Source organism: Ciconia boyciana, chromosome 7 (assembly GCF_034638445.1).
Source record: "Ciconia boyciana chromosome 7, ASM3463844v1, whole genome shotgun sequence".
NCBI classification, from domain to species: Eukaryota; Metazoa; Chordata; class Aves; order Ciconiiformes; family Ciconiidae; genus Ciconia; species Ciconia boyciana.
In genome coordinates this window covers 31480086-31499945 of record NC_132940.1, presented here as the reverse complement: position 1 = coordinate 31499945, position 19860 = coordinate 31480086, and the positions used below count along the sequence as shown (strand labels likewise).

Genomic DNA, 19860 nt, shown 5'->3' with positions numbered 1-19860 from the left:
AGCCCATCCCAGAGCCAGCAACAAAACCGTTTCTCCTAGAGCGTTTATCTACTTGCTACGCTGAACTCATAGCGCAGCAGGCAGCAAGTACAGCCCCGACAGCACACTGCAGCTCCCTGTGCTGCCGGCCTGACCCACCCGCTGCCTCCTGCTCCCTTGTCTATGCCTGCTATTTTTGTGTCCCCTTGGAAATGACCCCGATGAACAACGACTGCCAAAGCCTCTTGCATTTGTGGCAGCAAAACTTCAGCTGGGCCACTGGGCTACTTAAAAACCAGATTATTTGCCTTCCCCAGGCATTTGTGGCTGGTGCTGTGGCGTGGAGGCCAGAGGGAGGGCTGCGGCGGTGCCGTTCGGGGGGAGCAGGCTGGTAGCGGTGCCGGGAGCTTCCTCGGGCATCTCCAGCCCGGCTGGAGCGGGAGCCGCTCGCCTTCCCTCCCAGCGAGGGCTGGCGGGACCTGGGGAGAGGACGGGGTGCAAGCTTTGTGCAGAGCAGAGACCGGAGGGGCGCCCAGCGCCTCCTTGGGGACCAGCGTTGGGTTCCGCGGCGCCGGCTGGAGCCGTGCCGGGGGTGTCTGTGCGTGGGGCGGGGGACAGGCGGGCAGAGGCCGTGCCCTGCGTGGCGGTGACGCCACCCCACAGCCGTCTCCCAGCGACTCCAGCTGCAGGCAGCCAGGAAGTGAGATCACGGCTCGGGCGCTTTAAGGGAGGCCGGGAGCCTGTGGACGCCCGGCAGAGCCGGAGCGGGGTGCGATCCCCGACCCACCGCCATGGGCCAGGGCAGGCTCCCGGCCCGCCTGGGGCTGGCCTGCTGCCTGCTGCTGCTGCTGCTGGGGGGCTCGGGGGGCCTGGGCAGCCGAGGGATGCCGCGGGGGCCCTGGGAAGAGGAGCAGGGTCCCGTGGCGGAGGGGGGACCGTGGGGCAGGGCGAGGTACGAAGCCGTGAAGAAGCACTTGGGAGCTGTGGGTGCTCTCTCCAAGCAGTATTGGCAGTACCTGGTGTGCAAGGTGTGGCAAGAGGGCTGCGAGGAGGAGGAGGAGGAGGAAGAGTCCAGCCCCAGCCCAGGTAAGCACCCTCCTCCTTTCTCTCCCGCTCCCACGCCCCGGGAACAGCAGCGGGGCCAGACGCCCCGCTTCCCCAGCGCAGGGGTCCGTGCCCGCAGCCCCTGTGGACGCTGTCCTTCCCTTCCCAAGGGTCGCTGCCCTGGGCACCTCCCTCCTCGCTCAGCGTGGAGGCCCCGGGTTGCCACCAACACGCGTGTCTCCGTGCCCGCCTGAGCCCGCTGCTGCCCCTTACGTGCTTACTCCCCCTCCCCACAGCCCAGGCTGCCTGGCGGGGCAGTGTCTGAGGCCCTGTGCCTGGGAGGAGGGCTGCCATTAACCGGGCTCAGCTGAGTGTCCACGCAAAATGGAAAAAAAGACATTTGCTGGCATGTCTCTGCTCAGACCGCTGGCTTTTCCAGGCTGGAGCTTGCCTGTGGTGGGCCAGGATTACTTGGAGATCCTCTCTGCCTGGTACTGCAGCTTCGGCAGGTGCTGCAAGACAGGGGACTGCAGGATAGTCAACAATATCACAGGTAGGGGCTGCGCTGTACCTGGGAGACCCCAAGCAGTGCTTGTCTCTGCTGCCTCTCCCTATTGTCTCTTTTGCTGTTTGTTTGTGGGATTTTTTCTTTTTTAAAAAGTGTATTTTAGCAAGTGATGTAAGTAAAGGGCATTTCTGAGCATGGTGCTGAGCTGGTGGGAGGGCGAGGTGCTGAGCTAAGTCCTGTTTCCCATTATTCATTTGTAGCTCTGAGACCACAAAAGAGTTTGTTCCTTACTGTACAGCATGTCTGCTCCAGTTTGCCACGAGCCCTGCCTTCATCTGGTAGCTCCCAGGCATATGCAGTGGGATCCAAACTGGCCCAGTATCCAGCCCCAGGTCGGGAGGGTACACTGGGAGCTGCCTGTAAGCCCTGTGCAGGTGTCATTACACTTTGCTGGCCTTGAGACTTCTGGTATCCATACCCTCTGCTAGGAGCTCATGAGGGCCTCTGGGGTTCAGTGCTCTCCAGAGTCGTCAAATACGTCCTTCACTTCCCAAAGGAAAAAAGGAGTCAGCAGAAGATTTGTGTCTTTTTGTGGTCAGTGGCTGATGCAGGCAGGGTACAGGCAGCCTGTCTCATTAACCCTGTGGCTTTAATGCCACTTTAGACTCCTCTCGGACAGGCAGCCCCACCAGCAGGGCTGTGTGAGCTTAGTGCCCTGCCACGTTATCTCCTTTTATTCCCACCTGCAGCAGTAGCAGCAGCTGGGCTTGCAAGTTAAAGCTGAGCTCTTGCTCGCTCTTTCCTGCAGGGCTAGAAGCAGACCTCAATGGGCAGCTCCACGGGCAGCACTTGGCCAAAGAAGTTGTTGTCCGGGCGGTGCAAGGGTTTTTGCAGAGCCCGCAGCCGCAGAAGGCTCTAGTTCTCTCCTTCCATGGCTGGTCCGGCACAGGCAAGAACTTTGTGGCCCGGATGCTGGCCAGTCACCTGTACCGGCATGGGCTGAAGAGCAAGTGTGTCAGGGTGTTCATCTCGCTCTTCCACTTCCCCTATCACAAGTACGTGGACTCGTACAAGGTGAGAGCCAAGAACACGGTGTTGCTGTGGGGATGGTCCAGTGTACTGGGTCTGGCTGGGATGGAGTTCCTTTTCTTCACAGCAGCCTGTAGGGTACTGTGTTTTGGATTTGTGAGTAGAACAGTGTTGATAACACACCAGCGTTCTGGCTACTGCTGAGCAGTGCTTGCACGGCCTCAAGGCTTTCTCTTTCTCCCGCTCTGCCCCCACAGTCAGTAGGTTAGGGGTGTGCAAGAAGCTGGGGGGGGACATACACCAGACAGCTGACCCCAACTGACCAAAGGCATATTCCATGCCATTTAACATCGTGCTCAGCAATAAAAACTGAGGGGAGAAGGTTTGGGGGTAGGAAGCCATTGCTCAGAGACTGGCTGGGCATCAGTGGTAGGTGTAGTGATTGCCTTTGCATCACTTGCTTTGATTTCTTTCTTTCTTTCTCTTTTCTGTGCTTATTAAACTAGCTTTATCTCAACCCAGACGTCTACTTGCTTTTGCTCTTCCTGTTCTCTGCCCTGTCCCGCTGGGTGGGAGGGAACGAGCAAGCAGCTGTGTGGTGCTTAGCTGCCAGCCAGCGTTAACCCACTGCATCCAGGTGCACCCCCTGCATGATCTCCTGGTGGCGGTGACTGCTGCTGGGCTTCTCACACTCCTCCCTGCTGCTCTGCAGGCTCAGCTGAAGAAGCAGATAAGCGAGACTGTGCAGCTCTGCAAGCAGTCCCTGTTCATCTTTGATGAGGCAGAGAAACTTCATTTCAGCCTCCTGGATGCCATCAAGCCTTTCATGGCTCGCTATGACAACAAGGGCCAGGTGGATTACCGGAGATCCATCTTCCTCTTCCTCAGGTGATTTCTGGGCCCCCAAAGGGATGGGGAGGAACAAAGTGATAGAATTTATCCCCTGAGGTGTGCGATATGAGGGGCTCAGGCTGCAGAGGAGGGGAAAGATGTCTAGCTCCTCCAAGAGGCAGTTGCCTCCATGGTCAGTTTTGCTTATTGTTGCTGGGCGTCCTCCCTGGGTACGGGGCATTTGCAGGAGGAGCTGAGGTCCAGCTTAGGTGGGACACCTGAGCCAGCGTCTAGGCTTTGAGACAAGGAAGCAGTGACAGTCAGAGCTAGCGTATTGTCACCTTGGACAGCTGAGCAGGGAGATCCCATACTCCAGGGAGCAAAGCTGGGGCTGCAGGTCTTGGTGGGAAGTCCCTGTACAATGCGGCGCTGTTAGTTGGGAGTGGGAGGTGGGGCGTTCCCACTGCCTGGCCGTGGCTGCAGGCTGAGGTGCCATCCGTCTGCTGTGCTGTGAGGGCTGGTCCTGGCATCGGCTCACCCTGTGGTTTAGCGATTGGAGGTTAGTTCCTTTCCCAGCCAGAGGGAGAAAGGCTTTTGGCATGTGCGCACCCCAGTGCTGTCCCTGACCCAGGCCTAGGTGGGACACATCTGAGGGGAGAAATGGGACGTCTCAAAACCGAGATGCGAGGTAAGCAGAGGCCTGAAGTAGCCAGTGAGAAATGCCAAGGAGAGACAAACATCTTGGGCCCTCTTCAATTTAGGATTTACAGCCTTCAGCTTGGCTCTGGCAAGAGGTGTTCCCACAGGCTGGCGGTGGGCAGAGCATTTGTTCTCCATCTCCCACCATCCAGGCGAGCTTTTTAACCTCCAAGCTTGGTGGTTCCCCAGGGAAGTTTCTTCTGCCCATGGAAGACCTGCATCTGCGCCAGGTGCTTGTGGAGCTGACCACGTTTCAGTCCTACCTGCCTGGGCCTCCGGCAGGAGCCATGGTGGAGGGGGCAGATCCTCCCTTGTTGCTTGGGGCAGGGTGGACGTGCTGCTGGCTGCACTGAGCTGACCTTGTGTCCTACCTGGCAAGCCATGCGGGGGGGACACGTCACCAACTTCGTGCCACCAAGCAGAGGGGAGCAGGGTGCCTTGAACTGCAGCAGCATGTAATCCTGGCAGGGTTTTATCATACCCAGTGGCAGTATGACACAGACCTGTTGTAGGAGGGCAGGCTCTGCCCCAGGGCTCTTTTGGACACCGGCCTGGTCCTGCAGCTTTGGCCAGGTTTGGGGGATGGGCTGGGACTGGCTGGCTGTCCTCAGTCAAAAGGGGCTGTTTCTCCCAAGGTCTGGGTGGGAGCAGGATCAGTACAAGCTGTTTCTCCCCTGCCCAAGGCAGTGAGGGCTTTTTAATTTTGCCTCCCCTCCGTTTGGGGAATGGGTCTAGAGCCTCTGACACAAGAGGAAAGACGGGTACAAGATCTGTGTCTCCCAGTGCCTCTCTGCCTCCCACCTACACAAGCCCTGCAGCCAGCTGGTTCCCAGTATCGCCAGCTCACTGGTGGCAGGGCACTCGGGGCTGGAGGCTGTTGTCTGAGGCTGTTGCAAACCCCTCACCAGCACACAGGGGCTGCCTGGCCTTGAACTGCTTTCCAAGGTGAGGGGCTGCCCTGGGAGCCTCAATGACTGTCAGGACCTCGCGTCCCCCACCGTGGAGCTGCCCCCATGGTGGGTGTCCAGAGGAGTCCTCACGTGGGAACTGCGCTGCTTTGTCCCTCGGGCAGGGGATGCTTTGCCAAGTCCTAGGCAGCCACTTGAATCCCTGCCCTCGACCTTTACGTCTAGTGGGACTCCTGCCACGTGCTCTGCCCTCCAACTTGGACTTTCAGGGATGGCTTGTTAAGAGTCTGGTGTGGGGCCAAGTGTCACCTGCGAGGTCGATGGCATCCAAGCCAGGACAGGGGACGGACAGAGACAGAGGATTCTGATGGGTCCTGGTCCTGCCCTGGGAGAGCAAGCAGCTGCCCCAGGGTGTGGGCTGGCAAGATAGAAGGTAGCTGTATAGATTCCTATAGAAAGGGGCTCTTTGGGAAGAAAGCCGGTTCCGTTGCGAATGTTTCAGGTGCTGATCCTACAAGCTAAATCCTTCGTTGCTAACAATTGCTGAGGCCTGTCTGTAGGGGAGGCTGCTGGCAGCTCTCTGCAGTTCATCTCTGAGGGCATGGCTGAGTGACTTCCCTTCTGTCTGCAGCAATCTCGGCGGCAACACCATCAATGAGGTAGCCCTGGACTTCTGGCGAGCTGGCCGGGCACGGGAGGAGATATCTATGGAGTTCCTGGAGCAGCGGCTGCGGCTGGAGCTGCTGGAGCCTGCAGGTAAGAAAGAGTTGGGCTTGCTTGTGGGATGCTGTGGGCAGGCTGCCTGCAAACCTGCCCCTCCGTGCTAGCTCGGGGCCTTGCTTATGCAGTACCATGCACCTTGTGCTACACAAGTGTGTGTGCGCTGTGGAACAAGCCTTTATTTCAACATCCACCCCAGGGTTATTTGCAACGTGAGCCCCCTTCCTTCGTCCACATAAGCACAGCCCCGCAAGCACGGCACCTCCGCGGCAGCAAGGCACGCGAGGAGGGAGCTGAGACTCCTCCTTGCCCCTTCAGCCATGAAAATGGCCAGGTTACGAGAGGCAGCCTAACACCGTAGGGAAGTACCGAGGCTTCTCTTGGCCTGAGGTGTGCAAGCCATGGTGACGTTCTGTGCTCAGACTAAGTGCTGGCCAGCTCTTTACAAGTGGAAGGGTGCCTCTCCCACCACGTCCGGCTGCATGAGCCAAGATGGCCCCCTTGGAAAGACAAGCCTTGCCTCACAGAGGGATGCCAGCTCTCAGATGAAGCTTCTGAATTTTGTTTTGTCTTGCTTTTTGCTACAGAGAACAGTTATGCCCACAGCCACCTCCTCGAAGAGAACCTCATTGATTTCTTTGTGCCATTCCTGCCCCTGGAGTACCACCACGTGAAGCTCTGCGCGCGGGATGCTTTCCTGGCCCGTGGACTTCCATACACCGAGGCAGCCCTCGATGAGGTGGCCAGGATGATGGTGTTTGTTCCCAAAGAGGAGAAGCTTTTCTCTGCACAGGGCTGTAAATCTGTATCGCAGCGCATCAATTACTTCCTTCCTTGAACACCAGGTGGGATGACACCAGTGGTGAAGGTGGTCCTGCACGCTAGGAGCTGCTCTTCTTGCACAAGGTCAGGCAAGCAAGTTACCCAGCCACACACCGCACAGGGACAGAGACTTAACCCCTTGTTACTCCGAGGGCTGTTTGCAGGGAAGGAGGTGCACCCTGCCCAGTCTTACTCGTGGGACATGGGGACAGCCTGTGCTTGGCTGCATTTGAAGTCTGTCTGGTGTTTTTTAAGTCCATTCTTTTAGCAGGTAGTAGCCTGAAGTAGTGATTTGGTTGTGCTGACAGGTGCTTTGTTTGACGTGAGCGGGGATGTCCAAGTCCTTGGTTTGTTAGCATGTAATGAAGGCCTTGGACAGTCTGGTCCGGTCAAGACAGTCCAGCAGAAGCCACGTCCTCATCCCTGTCCCCAGTTTTCTCAGTCACTTTACAAGCTCTCAAATGGCACAGAACTGTTTAGCTGGAGTTGTTTTTGTTTGTTGTTGTTTTTTTTCTCTGTTGTTCTCCTGCACTCACAAGGCATCTGCTGTGCAGGGACACGCATGCCAGGATCACGGTTTGTGCAGGGAGGCCCTCGCATAGAGAAAATGACTGAATAATCTCCTCTGGAGATGTCAAATCCATAACCTCTCGCTTTGGAGTGCTCCTCTCCCATTGGAGTCTTTTGTTGTATGGAAGCAGCTGCGGGGAAGAGATGAACTTCTGCTGAAATTCTTTTTCTAAGCAGTTTGGTGAAGAGCCTGTTTGCTTCATTGCAAAATGAAAAAAAAAAGGGAAGACTAATTCCCCTTCCAAGGGCAAAGGGCAGCTGAGGAGGATGGTGGCTGAAGGAACAGGCTGCAGTTGAATTCGAGTTTTCAGGGATGCGGTAAGCTTGGGGCAGAAAGTAAGCTTTCTTTTTTTCAGTACGTTGCATTCTGTGTTTTTTTGGCTGGTATCAGCATTACTACACTATGGGGCTGTTTGCTGTCTGGGTACTTGCCAGGTGATAAGTATGTTACAGCAGGACCAAAAAATTTCAACAGTGTTACGGGAATCACTTTGTGACCTCTAGGTCAAAACTCCCTTCCAACACCGCTGGGCTGGGGCAATGAGGTGAACCAGCACATGCCAAGGACAGGGCTTAGCTCCCTGGACACCCCATGTGCAGACCTTTGACCTATTTTAAGCTTTGAACCTCTCTGCAGTGCCAGTGATGAGCAGCACGACCTCTGGGAAAAGATTGACCAGACACACTGACTGCTCCTGCAGACTTGGAATGCGCGTTTCCCTCCGGGCACGCTGGCTCTGTTATCTAACAAGGCTTCGTAGTCCAAGGCAGGAAGATGAGCCAGCTGCTTTCTTACTGCTCAATTGATGCAAAGTTAGTTTAAACTTACCTCGTCTCTAGATTGGACCTTAAGGCCTGTGTCAGCGTGCACTGTTATCAGGCATTTCTGAGACTTGGTTTGTGGATAATCTCTTAATCACAAGTGTCAAGCCTAAAGCTTCAGCCTGGGAAAGAGCAGAGGGAGATGTTCTCCAGAGAAGTCAGGATGCAGCCCCACAGAAGGACACAACTCGGGTTGTATTTTATAATCTGGGCAGAAAGTTCAGAAAGGTGTTAGTTAGTTGAAGGTTAGTTGTTTAGACGGTTGGATAAGACAGGATAACCTGTGATTTTTTTTTTTAAATACAAAAGAATCTTCAGCTATCCAGGTTAAAATGATGCTCTTTGGAGTGGAAGGGAGTCACTTTGTCAGCCATTTGACCAGTGCGGGGCTGGTATGAAGTTGGCATGTTAAGCAGTTCTTACTGTTAGTGATTAAGGAGGTGGTGGTGTAACTAATGAGGGCAACTGTTGTCAAGCTGATGATGGAAGACCTGCACTCTGCCAGGTCACACTCGTGTACGTTTGAGAATTAAGTGAGCATTTGCTTATGCAACCCCAACAGCAAGACCTGCGTTCCTCTGAGCACTCCACAGCAACATTAAGTTTGCTTTTAAAGGCGTAAATAAAGATACTGCTTTTCTTTGCAATCTGGCAGAATTAAATTATTTCTCTTTTTAACAGGTTTATAATCATCTTGTCTTTTCTACCCAAAATAACAAACTTCAGGTTAGTACTGAGCAGCTTCAAATATTCCTTAAGAAAAAACTGCAGCATACACTCAAGTGTTTTTTGCCAATAAAATATTGCAACCTTTATTTAAAACAAAATGCAAATTGGCAAAACTTTGTGGAACGACAGGCAAAGAGGCCCTTCAAAGGGCCTTATTTACATCAAGTTTAACACTGTTCGCAGTTCACAGTCAGACGATAGTGAGAGAATTAAATTAGAAAAACAACCAAAATATATTACAATAACAATTAAAAACAAAAACAGTTGACAACACTGGTAGAGTGATTGGTGATTAACGTGTTTCATTTTAATCCATTCCTGCCCTCAATGAGTTCACTACTGCTACAAGCAGCGTGCCGAGCCGATCAGGCTTTACCTCCTGTGCACAACAGACACATTTAGAAGAATGACCTCCTTTGGTACAGACGTTTCTTGTTGTGTAGATACTATAAATAAGTCAGGTGTCCATAACCTCTTATTTCCTACCACCAGGGACTAGGCTGAAGGTTTTGTTCTACACTACAGGCAACTGGAGTGCAACCCCAGTGCCCATCTGTGCTAGATGGTGCCACTCACACTGAAGTGGGAGGCTTCAGAGCATGCTGTAGTCGTTACCCTTTGGTTTTCCTGCCAGCTACTGATTAGCAGCAGGGCAGGGCTGAGTGTTTTAGAAGAGAAGACAGCAGCCTGTTACACTTGCAAAAAAGATCTTCTGGATTCATTGGTGCTTGTCACAGCTGCTGCCGCCAAAGCACACGGACAAGCAAAATGCAGAGCACCTCAGCTGCTGGGGAAGCCTGCCTTAGGTAAGCAGCACAGCCATTGGGGTCTGCATTTCTTTGCTCTGTGACTCCACAGTGTAACCCATCCTACCTGCTCACACACCTGCTGCCTTTTAAGGGGGGGCTGCTCTGTTAACACAGCAGTTTTGGTGCAGCTATTGCCCTACGCCGTGAGTTTAAGTTCCTGCTGCCCACAGAGAGCAGTGTGCCATAAAACTCTTGCATAAGCACACCTGACGGGATGTCAACACACGTGTGTTTGACTGTGTCTCACTGACACAAGGCCAGTGGTGTTCAGGAGAAATGTCCTGTGTGAGGAGGATGGGAATAGAGAGCCCCCCTTCCCCACTGTTCTGCATCAGCAACGCTGCTCCATTCACGTCTGCTTTCCAAGCGGCTAAATTTGATGCAGTCCCAAGACCCAGACTCTTAATTCAGTTTCACATGATTAAATCGCAGTGTTGCCAGTCAGACAGCCACATGCACCACTTCTGGGGTTAAAAAGGGTGTACAGTGCAGGAAGAAAAGAGAACTGCACCTGTGAGTCAGCTAATTCCCCACAGTACTAGGAAAAGAAAGTGCCCCACGTCAACTCACTCATGTGAGCGCATGCTTTGTGCTTGGCATTACCAGGCCCTATGCGATGCCATCCCCTGTTGCAAAGACAACTGCTTCAACTTCTAGCCCATACTAGTGCAAGTGAGAGAGCCTGGCTGCAATTGCATCCTTACCACACAAGGCCTTCTGACAGTGGTGAGGAAAGGAAACACAACAGGAGTTTATGCCTTGTCCCTACCCTAAACAGTGGAGCAAGAGGGTGCTCTTCATTGGGACAAATAACAGGGCTTCACCCTCCTTATGTTACTTTGAACATACTGTGCAAGGCTGAAAGCAGAGAAGCTGCTACAGTAGAGACCTTTAAGGCTGAACAGAAAGCCAAACCTAGCAAAAGAGAGAAGGAACAGTAACAGTTTTAGGAGCATGTCTGTGGAAGGAAGAACAACTGAATGGTGATTTACAGCAGAACCAGCTTTCCCAGATACCATCCTTTTGCTATCCTGCCAGAGGGCAGGGGAGAATTCCAGTTTGGGAATAAAACACTGCTGGGCAGCAGAAGCAGCAGCAATTCTGCAGCCTCCTATTTAGGGAAAAAACCACTCTTGTCAAGTCAGCACTACCTCTGCCACCATCTACCTACCTGATGCAAGACAATAGGCAAGAGCAGAGAAAACACTCTCCATAAGAGTGATGACAGGCAAATCCCTGAATTCCACTGTTCTGCGTTTTCCCTCCACTGGAAGGATCAGAAGTGAATGGGCTTCTGTGTTGCCCACAGAGGTGGTGGAGTTGCCATCCTTGGAGATATTCAAAAGCTGTCTGGACATGGTCCTGGGCAGCAGCTGTAGGTGTCCCTGCTTGAGCAGGGGGGTTGGACCAGATGACCTCCAGAGGTGCCTTCCAACCTCAGCCCTTCTGTGACTCTGTAAAAGCAGATGGCTGCTTCAGCTGTGTCACTACCCACTGCCCTGTCCCACTGCCTATCACCTCTGCCTGGAGGGAGGATAAACCAGGTGGCATCTGAAAGGAAGTGGGGATGACAAGTGGAGGGGAACCAGTCCTTCGTTGGGACACAGTTAGTTTCTTCAGAAAGGGCTGAAAGAGGGGAGTTTGAGTAGTTAGAAATTCTGGGAATTGTTTGCTATTCTATTGCTTTTGCTGGAGCTTTTCTGGAAGACTGGCATTCAGGAAAAGAAAAACGCTTTTTTCAAAATACTCATCAGAACTGGACTACGAGCCTTAAAATTTTCTGGTTAAAATACCTGTCCCGAGAATCACTTCAGTTTCAGTCCGTTTGTCCTAGGCTGAGTAGTAGTACAATGATTAAACCATGTGATTGTCTGCCAGGGCAAACAAGACCTGCCTTTCTGCCCCAAAGAAAGCTCCTGTACCTTTTCAACCCTTTTGATTGTTTAAAAGGCTGTGTGAAGCAACACCACAAGCCTTCTTCCCTTTGCAGGTCACCTTTCCAAAGACAGTTAGTTTGGTGTGCAGCGATGCACACCTTCAATAAAGATGACTGAAAGAGATAAGGTAAACCACAAAAGCCCTCAGTAAAGTCTACAAGATAACAGTTTGGTACTCTGCCTTACAGCTGAGTGTTGCTGTGAAAGAGCCCTGGCACAGCCTCCCCTGCCCTGCTGACCTGAGGGCTGCAGGAGAGCCTAGACAAGCTGAAAATCCTATTGCAGAACTGGACAGCAGGCTTTGTTGGGTAGGCTTGGTACTGCTAAGTCAGGATGAGTAACCCACGCTGTACTTGCATTTGTCTCCACTTAGGTACTAGCTCACTGCTCCACTGGTGCGTATTCATGCATTGTGACACAACTTTGTTTACCACAGACCAGTAATAAAATGAGGATTCTCAGACACCAGCCTCTTTCTAAAGATTCTTCAGGCCACTGTCCGCTATGCTCCATGGAAAAAACAGGGACACTCACTGAGACAGCCTACTTCCAAGCACCAACAGTGCAATGCTTCTAGACAGAAATAGAAGTGCCCATTTTCTGAAGTCACACTTGTGCCCCAGCTCAACTCTAAATGCTCAAACTAAAAGCAGCACCATCCCACTTTAAAAACAAGTTAAAAAAGCATTTTAGCCAAAAATAAAAGATTTAAGGTGCAAAGCAAGCCAGATCCTCTATCATCACAAATAGTGTGAAGTGAGCAGCAGCATGCAAGGTAACATATATTGGGAGCCAGGTATCATCAGGCCTGTTTTCTTCTTCTCTCAAACCAACAGTTAGTTGAGGTCTTCCTACTTGCCAGTATATTTACATCTCAGGGAGTTGTGCATATACACAGAAGATGGGCTTTTTGAGGCTGCAACAGTCCACAAACAGCACTAGGACCAAGGAAGACAACTTCAACCACACAAATGCTTTCATTCTGGGATTGTCAGTAGGCATGAGACATCAGAGACCATAACCCAGCAGGAGCTCTCCGAGGCAGAGCCATAGCACTTGTCACGTCTTAGGCACTCCTCTTAGGCAGAGGTGTGCACAGTATATGTGCATGTTCCCTATGCCACAGCATGAGATTCTGGTCTAGCCTTTAAAATACAGGAATAAATAAAGAAAAGATGGCTGTGATTCCCCTGTGTGCTGGCATACTTAGTCACCTTCATATGCAGGGAAGCTGAAAGCCTGCAAGACCAGTAAGCACTAGAACAAATCCCAGGAAGCCATCAGTGTGAAGTGTTAAGTGTTATGCCAAGAGTAGGGACTGGTCTGGGGAATCCTGCAGCAGCGAGGGTGTGTGGCGGGCAGGCAAGGCTGTACTTTCTGGCTCTCCAGCTGGCCCTGCAGCGCTGTGACTGCTAAAGGAATGTGGAGAACAGCCAGGGGTGGCAGAGGCTCTGCCTTACCTACCAGGGGTCAAGATGATGAAACTGAACTGGGGAGTCAACCTGGTAACAAGTTGAAAACAATCTAGAGCTTAAAAAAACAAAACAAACAAACAAAAAAAACCCCACAAATCACCCACCCCAATAACAACACTGGCAAGTTGTGCAAGAGCCCCAAACTACTCACAAAAGACCATCAAGCAGCACCCGTGCTAGACCACTAGAAATAGGTATCAACTGAGTGAAGGCTGTGTGGTAGGGAAGGGGGGATTCCAGTGGTAAATCTGCCCAGCATCCCTGACGCTTCCAATACAGCGAAGTTAAGAACACGTGGTGGATGAGGTGGACAGGAGGGAAGAGGGATAGTTTCATATATTAAACTAATTTTGCAGTTCTCATTACAGCAGCAACAGCGCTGTGGAAGTAAGCCATCTGGGCTAGTGCATCCACCTCCAGCAGCTCTGAATACTGTCAGTGCATTAGACCTTTTCCCCAACCGCACGCGACCTCCCCCTTAAGAGCTACTCCAGCTCAGACCTGCTTGGCAGTTGGTACCAACGAAGCCCCAGTGCCTTTCCTGTCCCTTGTCAGGAGGCCAAAGCATGTGTTAGTGCAGACAGGGGAGGATCTGTACAGCCGAGTGGCCTGCAGCCACTCCAGTACTCCAGCTATCACACATCAAACCATCCTTCCCAGAGAGAGAACCTGCTATTGATTCTCCTGCCTCTCCAAGGGAGGAGGCAAGGAACTTCCTTCCCTTGCCATACCAAGCAGATCAGACTGACTAGGTAGGGACAAATACTTGATGTTCTGCCCCTTACAGCTTTAATCTACCCTCTCCATCCCCATTTTTTGAGATGAACCTGTAAACGTGAGGAGAACTCAGTGATCTGAGGTACTTCACATACTCAAGTATCAGTCTTTCCTTTTGAAAGCATCAGTACAGAAAAAAATTCCCCCCCCTCCCCGTGTGGATTTCTCTTACCCAGATTGACAGTAGCTACCTTTGCACCACATCGCTGATTTCTTGGACACATGACAATAAGTTATTAAGGACGGGGTTTGCCCCAGGGACGCTAGCAGCTGTTGAGGACACCTGCAGTTCCTGCAGGCTGAGTTCCAGTTTGCTCACGGCCTCCCGGAAGGCAAATTTGTTGCGTGTATGCGGGATGCAGTCCACATAGCCTGAGCAGTAATCCAACAGCTGGTGCCCTGTGTCCACCAGCTGGCTGTTTGGTGTCGGCTCGGCGATGGCACTTGAGAGAAGATCTGCGCACTCCAGCAGTGCTTCCTTGCTGATTTTGTCTGCAGAGATTTTCTCAGCTGCCTGTTTGGTCTTTCTTAGCGCTACTTTTGCACCAGCCGTGCCATTGGCCATTTTCACTGGGGAGGTGGAAGACGATGACAGAGGCACTTGGGGTGGAGGCATCACGGGCCTCCCAGATTTTCCACCAACAGGTGCTGCTGCCTTCTTACTCCCTTCGCTTGATTCCTGTCCATGCTGCGCTCCTGCCACGTTGCTCAACTCTTCTGCTGCATCTGAGCAGGCAACTGGCTGTTGTAGGAGCCTCATCACTGGTGGTGGAGGTGGAGCACACTTTGGTTTTACCCGTCTGGGCCGGTCCCTGTCGCCAGAAGAAGTGACCTGATGCTCAGATAAGAGCTTAAATTTATTACCCTGAGAGTCTGTGCCAATGAGCTGCACGTCTGCTGGACTGTGTTTTAGAGTGGGTGAGATTAGGACTGGCACTTTGTGGTTATGAGTGGTTGGAAGTATTGCTGCAGCCTTTACTGGAGATGACCACCCTGGTCTCTCGCCATCCTCAAGGGCCCCTTGCCGTGGGCCACTGTTTTTTTCTTTGCCCTTAGGAGCTGCTGCTAGCCCTGGACCCTCCTTTTCTTCTGATCCGGAGGGGGTTCGGAAAGGGAGTGCTGTGGCACCCCTCGGCAAGAGTTTTGCTTTTGGTCTCTCTCTGGTCAAAGCAGGGCCTTCTTCAAACCTTTTGGGAAGCAGGTCATTGGCCCTCCCCGTGCTCTCATCAGGCTGAGAGGAGGTGGACACTGTCCGTTCCAGCTGGATTTTTGACCTCTGGGAATTTCTGGGAAGGGTCATCGCCATCCTATCCTGCTCTGGAAGCCCTGAGGACATGGAAGATGTAGAGTTTGACCTTGGAAAAGGCTTTGAAGCTTCTTCATTGCCAGTGGGTTTTCCTGCTCGTAAACCCAGTGTCTTTTTAATCAAGCGTGGTGTAAAGAAACCAGTGATGCCCGACCACCCGCCACCAGTGCTTATGCCCCCACCACTGCTGGTACCAGTGCCATCGTCATTGTAGAAGGTCCTCTGCACAAAGCCCCCACCATAGCACTTGGGTGGCGCCAGGCTTGCGTCCTGCTGCGTGGGAGCAAAAGAGAACCCGTCCACATGCTGCAAGGAAGCAACAGATGAAAAGTTACCCGTCAGTTCATATTTCTTATGGGGCTGATTCTCCATCTCCCGGAAGGAACTGCTGCGCTTGGGAGGTGTGGGAGCATTCCTCTTCTTCATAAAGGAGCTGAAGAAGCCACCTTTTCTGTCCCTGGTGAAAGTGGTCTCTTTGGCATCCTCCAACAGGCTGCTGGGTGACTTGTCCCTCTGCTTGCGAGGCAGTGCAGGAGACCCACTTGCTGGCTGTGTGCTTCTGATAAAACCTAGACAGAAGAAACAAGCGTGAATCTGCAAAATCCATTTCCATTTCCACCTCCCTATCCTGCAGTGGGCTTTATGGGCCTGGCATATTTGGCTGCCCAGGTTCTGCAGAGATAGACTGAGAGAGGAAGTTAGCACTTATTTTTGTGCAAGGCTGGTGTGATTTTGATTTTTTTTTTGCTTTTTTTTCCACTTCTGGATATGTGACTTGTCTGTTGTCTATAGTGAGGAGGCCGCTTACGAGACAGTTCAGGAAAAAGTGAAGTTGCTCTTTTCTTCCAGTTTCTTATTCCCTTCCTGTAGTTTTTCCCTCCTTCCCCAAATACCACAAGTATAAAAGAAAATCTTTTGTTGCATCGTCAACTTTAGTTTTGAAGCTGTCATTTTTTAAAAAAGCAGCAAAACTAAATGTAAAAGAAAAAAATACAATGGGATTTACTAAATGAACACTGAACAAGCTGCAGTGTTTCCTGTTTGCTAGTAAATAATTGGGCTGCTGAGGTGGCCAACAGCCCTAATGACATAGCAGCGCAAAGCACGTTCCCATGTCACGTTGTTCTGTTTTCTTCTGTTTCTCTGGCAATTTACACCAGCAGCAAGCCTATCCCAGAATGCGTGGCCTCGTTGCCCATACCTGGTGCTGAGCTGGAAGCTGAGTGCTCCACAGTATCTTGTGTTCCTTCAATATTCTCCTTGTTCTCTGCCTGTTTCTTCAGTGTTCTAGTCTTGGAGGGAAGCATGGGCAACCGGGGCAAGTAAGGAACTATGGATGAGGAGGAGGCTGTTCTTCCAAGCTCCTCTGCTACCTCTGTAAGGAAAAAAAAAAACAAAAAGGGAATAAAGTTGGACCAAATAGGGAATAAAGGGACCAAAAAGGGAAAAAAGTTGGACCAGAGACCAGCAGAGGAAGAGGAAAAGAAAATCTGGGCCTTTACTGCAAACCCAGAATGGCAAGAAGAGATACATGACTGAGAAATACATAGTTTATGGATTTAGGTTTTGCTCAAGTCTAGAGGTATTCAGGGTACGATGTTTTTCATAATGCTTTCAAACTCATTTACATCTTTACAGATTCAGCAAAAAAAAACCAATGGTAGGATCTGTACAAGAGGTCTAGTACGAATCTAGCTCTCTGCTGGGTTAAGGGTTGCTCAAGAGCTAAAGCCAGCACTGAATGCATTTGCCTCTGTTTTTAATTAATGTGCCTCCTTTTGATGCTCCTGGGATCGCCCAAAAGTTGTGTCCTCTCTGGATCTGGATCTAAGCTGCTTTGCTTGAAGCAAAGCACTGCACCTCCCTCTTAGAAATGAAGACTGCATGTTTCCTTCCCAACATCAAAACAAGGTATGTGATTGAAAAAAAAAAACAGAAAAAACCACACAACCTCCTGGCCACACCCAGGTTGGCAATTGTGTGGGCCACCTGATGTGCCTATTATAGATCCTCCTTGGTAGAATTCGATCTGGTGTGTTTTTTCTGTAGTAGGGAAGTGGATGCATCAGCTTCATATTTAAAAATTTAGAAGATGCTCAGACGTTTCTGCTTGTCTGCTGTCTAGTATCACACTTCTCACGAGTATTTACCTCCTAGTTGATTATATTCGAGAGTTGAGTTGGACAGATTTGCTCCTAGAAGTAGCTAAGTAGAAAATCCAGAGATTAAGGCACTTTTTAAAAATTAAGGCTGGTAGGATAGTATTTCATGACCTAATTGCTTCAGTCAGCAAGGGACTGTGACATGCATACATCTTTCTCTCTCTCTCAGGATCACTCACTATTCCTTATTCTTCAGTCTGGGAAACAAGAGGCTTCCTCTAATAGAGGAGACAATATTCTTTAAATTAACTCTTTGGCATCTTAGTGCTCAAATGAAGCTAAACTGTCCCCTGCACTAGTATATGCCTATTCAGTATTTGTGTGGCAAGTAAGAGAACGTATTTACCCACTTATGGTTAAGAATTAAGTAAGGGATGAAGCTTCATCACAACCTCCACTGCTAGCAGATGAGCCTTAAGGGCCCATCCATAAGACATAGCACTCTGGGGGATAACCTCTAGTACTGTTTCAGAAATAAAGCAACAGGGGCTCGCACCCTCTGAGATGCTTGAGTCGTGGAACATGGTTTCAAAAGCCTGGTGGGTCTCAGCAAAGGAAGGTCGGTCTGGTGGATTCCACTTCCAGCCTGCAATGTGAAAAGGCAGAGTAAGTCTCAGTGCATGAAACAGGTAGGAGATAAATTTTTATTTTGTCCAAGGAGACAGAAAATACCTAAGCTTTCTCAACTGTAGTCAGACACTGATCTCCTATTATTAACCAGGCTTTAGAGTCATTCACAGATATTCATTCACAGCAGCAGTCAGTCACCCTACCGTATCCTAACAAACAGATCTTGAGAGGAAAGAACCAATTCTAAAAATCCCAGCTCTCTGCCAACTCCACAGGTTTTTCTGATCTCCCTATCCCTCTTTCTGAATTTTTTGGGCAAAGGAGAATTCCATGTTTGCTACCCTGACTGTTTGGACTGAACATGTCTAGCCCAGTCACAGATAACTGTGTGTGCAAAGCTCCAGGTAACATTCTCACATGCTCTTAATACTGAAATTCAGGCAGAGCCTTCCAAAAGGAGAATGTATGCACCCGAGGGGGGAGGGAAAGGAAGAGAGTGCATTGATCTAAGATGGCGCTTGGAAAGTTATAGAAGGGTATAATGACAAAAAGTGTAATTTCTGTAGTTAGAAATCTGCACTAGGGGAATGTATTCTGGAAGCACTATCTGTTGATAGCACCATAGGGTCTGGAAAGTGACTGGCATTCTGCTCATTTTGGGTTGCATTATTATATGTATTCCCTGCTTTTGGGCTTTCATCAGCTTCCTGAAGGTTTTTTGAAGCAATATTCTTCATCATTACCCAGTTCCTTTGTTTCATAACTGAAGTTCACCCTGACTTTCTTTGACATGCTGGGGATCAGGCATCACTGGAGACAGGCTATAGAATGGCCTCTTAAGCCCTGGTTTGTCTTCTACGTTGAGGGCCACACAGATTGCCTGAGTTAGCACCAAGGAGTCTCTTCCCACCCTGGTCACACTGACAGGGTCTCTCTGCGCAGAGCTGCTTACCTCACTCAACAGCATGGCCTGGTTTGCTCCCTAGGATCTTCAGCCTTTTGCCCAATATATTCTCTGCTCTTGTGGGACTGAAGGAGATTGGCAATGCTCTTAAACTCTGTTGCTCTCTTCCTGTAGCACACTTTTGGCCTTTTATTAGTAGATTTTCAATTTCTTATGGAGCATTAGGGAGCTTTCCATGACATGCTGGGATGATGCATTTTGTGCAACCTTGTCAACTACGTGTCTCCTGCACAGGTGCTGTGTTTGCAGAGAACTAAATTTCCTTCTAATCTGGTGATTCCATAGTAAGAGCCCTACTGACAAAATAGCAGTACAATTTGCCACAAAATGCTATCTAGCTGTACTCAGAGATGACAGGTTTTGAGACTGAATTCTTGTTCCCTAGAGACCAGCCTCATTTTGCATCAGTAACCAGGTATGTCTCAGGTGACGGGGCCTTTTCCACATTAGCTAACAAAATGGCACATATGAAGCAAGGACTTCAGAGTTAACTACAGATTTCTCTCACTCCTCCCAGGCTTTGTCCCCCAGACTGGAAGAAGATACTCACATGCCCTCATCAGTTCGTAAACCTTTGGAGGGCACCCCTCAGGTTGTTCCATCCGATAGCCCTTTTCCAGCAGATCATACACCTGAGAGAGGTCAATGCCTGGGTATGGTGACATCCCGTAGGTAGCAATTTCCCATAACAGCACCCCAAAGGCTGCAAAAGGAGAAAAACAAAATTCCTGGTCATAAGTCTGCCCTCTTCTCGTATTGTTCATTACACTGTGGCCTGTACTGCAGCTTGAGGCCGCATGTCTTTCTTGCGGATATTTCAGGCCAGTCCAGGTGAAGACATGACATGCTAAAAATGCTATTGATTCATGAAGCTGTGGCCTCGCATGTGATTGTCTCCTCCCCAAGTGTTTCTGCCCAAGCCAGAAGGCAAGTTACTGTCTAGGCTGGCAAAGAAAGACAAAATGAAACGGAACAGACCACTGAAGTAGAGTTTTCTTACCCCACACGTCTGATTTGATTGAAAAGGTGTTATAAGCCAGGCTCTCAGGAGCAGTCCATTTGATTGGGAACTTGGCTCCAGCATGAGCTGTGTAGGTATCTCCAGTCATAAGTCGACTTAAGCCAAAGTCAGCCACCTTCACCACATGATTTTCTCCAACTAAGCAGTTCCGTGCTGCCAGGTCCCTGTAAGAAGGAAA

The 19860-nt window shown here is 50.6% G+C and overlaps 2 protein-coding genes across 4 annotated transcripts in view; one reads left to right on the top strand and one right to left on the bottom strand.

Annotated features, from left to right (window-relative positions):
• Nucleotides 1-680: 680 nt before the first annotated feature.
• TOR3A (torsin family 3 member A) lies at nucleotides 681-8617 on the top strand. Of its 2 annotated transcripts, XM_072868983.1 has the most exons (6): nucleotides 682-1065; nucleotides 1463-1576; nucleotides 2340-2605; nucleotides 3273-3448; nucleotides 5630-5754; nucleotides 6306-8617. In XM_072868983.1, exons 1-6 carry the CDS (start codon nucleotides 771-773, stop codon nucleotides 6554-6556), a joined length of 1227 nt encoding a protein of 408 aa, XP_072725084.1. In that variant the 5' UTR covers nucleotides 682-770; the 3' UTR covers nucleotides 6557-8617. The 2 variants fall into 2 exon arrangements, with proteins under 2 accessions (XP_072725086.1, XP_072725084.1); XM_072868985.1 differs by lacking the exon at nucleotides 1463-1576 and having other exon boundaries at nucleotides 681-1065.
• A 104-nt stretch (nucleotides 8618-8721) lies between these two features.
• The window catches only part of ABL2 (ABL proto-oncogene 2, non-receptor tyrosine kinase), a 51228-nt gene continuing 40089 nt past the window's right edge, over nucleotides 8722-19860 (bottom strand). The window contains exons 7-12 of one of the 2 annotated variants that reach the window (XM_072868982.1): nucleotides 19662-19846; nucleotides 19212-19364; nucleotides 17624-17713; nucleotides 16167-16340; nucleotides 15301-15534; nucleotides 8722-14985 (exon numbers count right to left, since the gene is read on the bottom strand). In XM_072868982.1, coding sequence (XP_072725083.1) covers nucleotides 13847-14985; nucleotides 15301-15534; nucleotides 16167-16340; nucleotides 17624-17713; nucleotides 19212-19364; nucleotides 19662-19846 — 1975 coding nt within the window. In that variant the 3' untranslated portion in view covers nucleotides 8722-13846. Of the gene's footprint in view, nucleotides 15535-16166; nucleotides 16341-17623; nucleotides 17714-19211; nucleotides 19365-19661; nucleotides 19847-19860 lie in introns of both variants that reach the window. The other variant, XM_072868981.1, reaches the window with a different exon arrangement.

Excerpts from the sequence above, each read along its gene's own strand:
- TOR3A (XM_072868983.1), top strand. The coding sequence starts at position 771 with ATGGGCCAGGGCAGGCTCCCGGCCCGCCTGGGGCTGGCCTGCTGCCTG. Across the intron at positions 1,577-2,339 it reads GATAGTCAACAATATCACAG|GGCTAGAAGCAGACCTCAAT; the intron begins GTAGGGGCTGCG and ends TCTTTCCTGCAG. Across the intron at positions 5,755-6,305 it reads GGAGCTGCTGGAGCCTGCAG|AGAACAGTTATGCCCACAGC; the intron begins GTAAGAAAGAGT and ends TTTTTGCTACAG.